This window comes from Lipotes vexillifer, unplaced genomic scaffold (genome assembly GCF_000442215.2).
Source record: "Lipotes vexillifer unplaced genomic scaffold, Lipotes_vexillifer_v1.1 scaffold670, whole genome shotgun sequence".
Lineage (NCBI taxonomy): Eukaryota > Metazoa > Chordata > Mammalia > Artiodactyla > Lipotidae > Lipotes > Lipotes vexillifer.
In genome coordinates this window covers 1,923,526-1,930,341 of record NW_006778108.1, presented here as the reverse complement: position 1 = coordinate 1,930,341, position 6,816 = coordinate 1,923,526, and the positions used below count along the sequence as shown (strand labels likewise).

General features: G+C 57.5%; 1 protein-coding gene across 1 annotated transcript; it reads right to left on the bottom strand.

The window, feature by feature from the left end:
- Positions 1–3,194: 3,194 nt before the first annotated feature.
- Positions 3,195–6,646, bottom strand: LOC103074395 (cystatin-C). Its single transcript, XM_007451449.1, has 3 exons — positions 6,401–6,646; positions 3,828–3,941; positions 3,195–3,278 (listed from the first exon to the last, which is right to left on the bottom strand). Exons 1-3 carry the CDS (start codon positions 6,644–6,646, stop codon positions 3,195–3,197), a joined length of 444 nt encoding a protein of 147 aa, XP_007451511.1.
- Positions 6,647–6,816: the final 170 nt, after the last annotated feature.

The following is a 6,816-nucleotide window of genomic DNA, read 5'->3' as shown; positions in this document are numbered from 1 at the left end:
GAGGAAGGAGCTCTACTGCCCCTCCCTCCACCCCAGAACGACACCTGAGGCTCAACACAGCGGGAGCTGGAGGTCACGTGGCCAGTGGGACATTCACCCAGCCTCCCTGGGCATCACCCCTTCTGTGCCTGTGTGCTCTCCACACGCACCTGCCCCAGACCCACCGTCATGTGTCCATCCCTCGAACACTAGGAGGTGTGGTACAACAGCCATTTTCTCTTGCTTGGGGCTGTCTCGTGACTGCAATCAGGTGACAGCCTGGGCTGGATGTCCAGGTGGGCTGGACATCCATGGTGGTCCACTCACCTGGCGGCCGGTGATTCCGGCTTTGGCTGTGAGCTCCTCTGGGGCCGTCCGGTGGAAACCTGGAGGGCCTCTCCACATGGCTTCCCCCAAGGCAAGTGTCTGAGGGAGGTGGGGGAAGGAAGCTTTCTCTGCAGCTTGAAGGTCACTTCTGCAGTTTTCAGTTGAAGGAGTCACAAACCCACCTAGAGTGAAGAGGCAGCTACAGACCCCACCTCTCAGTGCCAGGAGTGTCAACGTTTTAAACCACTATAAAATGTAGTTAGATCCACGAGCATTCACCCAGAGCCACGCCCTGTGCTAAATCTATTTATATGAATAGTTTCACTTCAATTATACACAAAGAGAAAACCCACAGCCCCCCAGTGGCGTCACATGTGCTAAAGCCCAGGATACAAAACCTAGATTTAACACCTCACCTAAGTGCAGTCTTGACCTTCCCCAGAAATGTCATCTTAACAGCATGGGATTTTCTGCTCAGCACGATGAGGTCACCTGTCACGTGGGGCCTCCCCATCCGCAGAGGAAGAAGAGGCAGCCTGCGCGGTAAAACCCAGGCCTCCTGCTCCCCTGCCTCCCAAAGATGTCTAGGCCCAAAATAACTCTTTCCTTTGGCTGACTTCCTCACCCACCCTCCTTTCTATAGCAACTTCCATGCTCTAGGGCTCCTCTGCGTGCCCTTCAGGTCGCTCTATGAGATGCTGCCACATTCATGAGCCATTGGATAAAACCAAGACCTTCAAATTCACTCAGTTGAATTCTGCTTTTTAACCACACTTACATTTACGTTTAAAATAAACAAGCATAAAAGTACAACTGTGCAGGGCTTCCCTGGTGGCACAGTGGTTGAGAGTCCGCCTGCCGATGCAGGGGACACGGGTTCGTGCCCCGGTCCGGGAAGATCCCACATGCCACGGAGCGGCTGGGCCCGTGGGCCATGGCCGCTGAGCCTGCGCGTCCAGAACCTGTGCTCCGCGACGGGAGAGGCCACAACAGTGAGAGGCCCGCGTATCGCAAAAAGAAAAAAAAAAAGAGTACAACTGTGCAGATGAAAGTTTCAGGGGCTGTGCTTCCTACCTAGACACATGGGTCTGGGTGACCTCCTGGTCAGTGAGGCCTCCCAGTCACACTATCCCACCCCCTGTCCCACCTGGGGTGGCACCAACCTGAACCCTGCAGTGTGGGCTGCGGAAGCGGGGACTAGGTGGTGGGAGAAGCAGGTGAGCCAAGCAGAGCACACCCCGACGCAGCTGCCCAGACTTTCACGAGAAACAGGGCACTGGAAGCATCACAAAGGGATGACTTTATGGGAAATCAGCCTAGCTGCTGGCTGCTTGTTGAAAGGCAAGATTTTCCACCCAGGAGGAGAATCTCGGCAGGGAGGCCTTTGCCCCAGGCCACCAATTCTGTGTCCACAAGTCCCAGGACCCCCTGCAGGGCCCAGCCCCAGCTCCAAACCTGGCCAGTGCCAGGCCTGCAGACAGCGCCTCACTCCTTGAATCTCAAAGCCCTTCTGGTCTGGAGTGAGAAGGCGCTGCTGTGCGCTCGGTGAAGACAGAGATGGGGGGCGGCGGGCGGGGGGGAAGCCCTCGGGGCCCAGTGAGTCAGGGGGCAGCAGGTGGAAGGGGACGGTCCCCACCCTCTCCCTGGCGTCCCGGTTCTAGCTTTGCAGGTGTGGCTATGGCACGTGGGGTGCCAGCCTTGGAGTCATCTGGGTGAGTTCCCTTTGTCACTTCGCCTTCTGTGGTCACTGCAACACAACAGGAGGGCTGGGCAATGCTGACCTGAGCGTGGTGGGCATCTGGGAACAGAGGAAGCGTCACCCTTGGGAGCGAATGGTCAAAGTGCGGACAGTGCAGGGAGCGGCATTGTTCCCAGCTTGGGGCACTAAATATCCACTCTGCTGCAGAACGATGGTGATACTAAGAGGTGACATTGCCTATTAATTATATAGCCCTTAGGGGAAGAAGGCGGCCCACTATGTGTCTTAAGCTCTACACCCCTTACGTGGAGCTCTGCGCTAAGACCCGTTTTATCTAGGAGCCCAGAGAAGGAGGGGTGTAAATCCATAAAATTCTTGTAGATTCCATGGCTTCCGAAATGTATCAGAGAAGGCCTGCTCTCATTCTACTGAATTCCCAATTCCGACCTTGTTTGACCTTGATTCTGATCAGTACTCCCTCGCTCCATCAGTTACACATACTTTTGGTCTTTGTTTTTTCGTAGGTGCCCAAAGTTGTTTGTGGAAAAAGGTAGACATTAAATCATTATTTTGCGTGACCAGTGAGAGTCATCCCAGGAGTCTGATCAGCTCAGCACACGTGCAGCCCCTCGGAGGGTGACCCAGGTCTCGGGCTCCATCACCTCCCCAGCCTCCTGTCCAGCCCCAGCACACAGTCTGACTCATTTTCAGACACAGCAGCTGAGTCTCTGGGGTCAGCAGCTTAGGTCCCTCCTCCTCTCCCTTGTCCAATTATCAGGAGTACCTGAGCTGAAGGCCCAGCTCGCCTGCCACACCCGCTCCCTGGCCCTCCCCATTGCCTGCCCTCAGAGCCAGCGAGACAGGGTGCCTCCATAAAGTAACTGCTTAGATCCTTCCCTCTGCACTGCCCGAGACAGTGAGCAACTCAAGGAGTAGCTGCTGTTACTTTTTTATTGAGTAAAATAGCAGAGCAAGGGCATTTGGTTCACTTGGAAAGCAATTAGAAGAAAGAAATGAGTTAGAGCCCCTTAGCAGTTCAAAAAAGGCCCAAGGAGCCTTCTCTGTGTGTCTGCTGGGACGGCACACGGAGGGCACATCCACCAGGCGGGTCACCCATCAGAGGGAGGTGTGAGCGCTCTGGGGAGGCATGAGTGAGAGGCAGTCAGCGGCCTGCCTGATGCCCAGTCCCCTATTCATCCTGGCAGCTGAAATTCACCAGGGAGATGGTGTTCATCCAGGGGACGACGTAAACCTGGAAGTTGCAAAGCTTTTGCTGTGAAAGGGAAAAGAGGGATGGTTGGTCAGGGTTACAGTTAAAGAGGAAAGTGCACTGGCCCCAGCCCCCACCCCCAGCAGGCTGGCACTGAGACAGAACCAGAGGGTAGGACCCAGGGGCTGGGACCCAGGTCCAGGAAAGCCCCTGCAGAGGTGGGGCCCGGGAGGGGTGACAAAGGAGTGCAGCCCTCCCTGAGGCCGAGACACCTGAGAACCAGCCGAGGCCCTGGGAGAGTCTGGCCTTTGGTGAGCAGGTGGCATGGTGGGCCGGTTACAGGCCTCCAATTCCCTCTAATCTGCCCGGGGATGGGGGCGCGAGGCTGGGATTAAAGGGCCCTTTCTCCCTTCCTAGCAAACACCCACAGCTGGGTCCTCCATCCTACAGGCAACAATCCCCAAAGCAGACGGTGCCCCAATTCCCTGGCTAAAACCCCATAAATCCAGAGCAGTCACGTGCACACACATAACCTTCCCCTCACAGCCCCAGCAGGCACCCGCGATGCGCCCCCATGGGCACCCCCAACCCCTGCTCCCATCAGGCACGTACCTTTTTCAGGTGTGGCTGGTCATGGAAGGGACAGTTGTCCAAGTTGGCCCGGGACTTTGTACACGTGGTTCGGCCAATCTCCACGTCCAAAAAGTAGTTCATCCCAGACACAACCTGGACACGGAGAGACACCCACGCTTACACCTGCCGGCTGCACACACATGGTTACCTTCTTCCCAGTGCCCCGCGCGTTCACAGGCTGCCAGTGCCACACCCAGGAAGCACAGCCACCTCCTGACTGCCGCTGCGCCCCAGGCCCTCCCAGGAACTTGTTTACCAGCTGCTCTGACAAGGCATCTCCCACAGGGGCACAGAGGGGGAAGCCAGGGACCAACACTCTAACTGGGTCCAGGAACAGAAGGCACAGCTCCGAGGAGCCAGCCAGGGTACAGGCAAGCAACTGGCCGGCGCCCAGAGCCAGGGAGGGGACTGAGCGCAAGGTGGTGGCCCTGTGTCATGGAGTCCACACTGCATCCGCAGGAAAGCTGTTGCCTGGTGATTACACTTACACTGAACTCCAGTCCCCAGGGTGGAGCCCACAGCATCCCATTCCCTGCATGTAGCCCAGGTTTATTTATTCCCTCCCGGAACAGAAGAAAATGAGAGTTTCACGTTCGCAGACGTTTAGGCCAATAAAAGACTGCCTGGAATGCCTTCCTCTTAGGTGTGGTTTTTGACGGGAATATTTCTCAAGTATGTCATATATTGCGTGCCTTTTACACTTGAGATTACAGAATAGAAGTGAACTCTGGCTTCACACAGGCATCCCAGACATGCTTTGTTAGAACCTGGAGAGACCCAGAATGAGGGGCCAGGGACCAGGCTCCAGACCCTACCTGGTAGACCCATGATCCCTCTGCTGTCAGCTTCCCCATGTGGCCAGTGAGCTAGTGTCACACTGGAGAGCAGCAGGCTGGAGGGGACCTGGTGAATGGAGAGAGCAGGTCCTATCCAAAGGGGACAGCACCAGCCCACTGCTGCAGGAGGAGAAATGGGTCTGGTCTTGACCCATCCTTCTGAAGTTTCACGAGAAGGTGGCAGGGAGCCCTATGGCTGGCATGCAGGACCACACTCTCGGTGCTGTGTGGCTGCGTCCTGCTCTCCAATGGGATGCAGGCCGGATGGTCTAAATTCTAGCCTTCCTTCAAGGACCAGCGCAAGGCCCTGTAGCCCATCCTAACTCTCCCTCCTGCCCTCTTCTCAACTCTGACAATGGGCTCCTTATCTGGCCAGAACCCCAGGCAGGCTGGCAGAGGCAGAGGTCAGGCTGGCAGCGACCGTGTGCCCATCTCAGGGTGGGAGTGAGATGTCACAGCCCAGAGGCTGCTCCCATGGATGTGACCTGCAGGCGGAAGTGACAGTCCAGGAAGCTTTGTATTCTTATGCCAGACACCCTGCTCTGGGACACACTGGACACCACGGGCCAGCTCACGGACTTGTCTGTTTGCTGATGACCGCCGGGTGCTCTGGAGGATGTTCAGAGTGCCTGTCCCCAATGCCACTACATGACAACATGGTGGCCAGGTACGTTTAGTGGCATCTGCTGACAGGAGGCTCAGAGGGGAGCATGCCTCTTCTGTGTGACCAGAGGCTCTCTCATCTTGAGGAAACATCAGGCCAGCCCAAACCCACTGACAGTCTGAGCCACAACTGGCTGGACCCTTCAGAAACAAGGCCAAGGTCATGAGACAACCCAGGGGCTGCTCCAGAGTAAAAGGGGCTGCAGGACAGTGGCTGCATCATGTGGCCTGGGAGTGTCCTTGGCTATAAAGGACACGGTGGGATGATCAGTGGCATCTGAATAAGGCCTGTGTATTAAAGAGTCCTGATTTTCAAAACTGTATTGTGGTTATGGAAGAAAATGCCCGTGTTTTTAGGAAATATACACAAAAGTGTTTACCTTCAAAGGGTTCAGAAACATAAATGCATATATACATCCCTACACACGTGTACGTTGGGATGAGGTGGATCAAGCAACTATGGCAACTTTTTAACGTTTGAAGAATCTGGGTGAAGAATCTACAGTGATTCTATGTGCTATTTTTGCTACTGCTTTGTAAGTCTGAAATTATGTCAAAATAAAAAGTTAGAAGGAAAAAGTGCTTAAGGGCATTCAGTGGCAGAGCCAGGAGAACAGACAGGTGTGGGTCTGTTTTTACCTCGCCTGCGGCCATTTAGTTGTCATCTCGAGCCAAGCCCCCGGGTCCCAGGAGGCTGGGCCCTGACCCCAGCGCCGACCGAGAGGGCCGGCCGGTCTCGCGAAGGGCTGCGGGCGCCGGAAAAGGTCGGGGGCTGCGCCGGGTTGAGAAGTCCGTCCGCGTCCTTTGCGATCCCCGGGGCCTCAAGGGGCTGGGAGCTGCCCTCCCGAGAGCTGGGGGGGCTGGCGGGGGGGCGCTGGTGAGAGCGCAGGCCACGCCCTCTCGAGGGCCGGCCTCCCGCGTTCAGGGCTGCCCGGCCCCGGCGCCCCTGCCTTGTAGCTTGGCCCGGCGCCCCCGGGCCCTGCACCCGGGGCTCCGCGCCCCCTCCCCGGCCCCCGCATCCCGGCCCTGTGCCCCCTCCCAGACGGGACGCACCTGCTTGAAGGCGCGCACTACGCGCACCGCGCGGCTCTGATAGGCGTCGTTGCTTTGCTTGTTGTACTCTCTGATGGCAAAGGACAGCGCCTCCTGTACGCCCTTCTCGTTGACGTCCGCCTCCATCAGGCCGCCCACCAGGCCTTTCTTTCTGGGGCCCTGCCCGGCCGCAGGGCTCACGGCCAGGGCTAGGGCGAGGGCCAGGACGGCCAGCAGAAGCAGCGGGCGGCGCGGGGATACGGCCATGATTTCTCGGAAGCGGACGGACCTGCAGCCGAAAAGCGATCCGGTGACAGGATCCAGCCAGCCACCGAGTCTTTATCCCTGGGCTGCCCCGGATGCCCCGCCCCCGCCCGCCTGGCTTCTCCTCTTCCGCCCCTCCCCCCCGCCCGCCCCTGTCCGACGCCCTAGTCCCC

Coding starts and splice junctions, on each gene's coding strand:
- LOC103074395 (XM_007451449.1), bottom strand. CDS start 6,646: ATGGCCGTATCCCCGCGCCGCCCGCTGCTTCTGCTGGCCGTCCTGGCC. Junction 3,942..6,400: donor TAGTGCGCGCCTTCAAGCAG/GTGCGTCCCGTC, acceptor CTCCGTGTCCAG/GTTGTGTCTGGGATGAACTA. Junction 3,279..3,827: donor ACCAGCCACACCTGAAAAAG/GTACGTGCCTGA, acceptor TCCCTTTCACAG/CAAAAGCTTTGCAACTTCCA.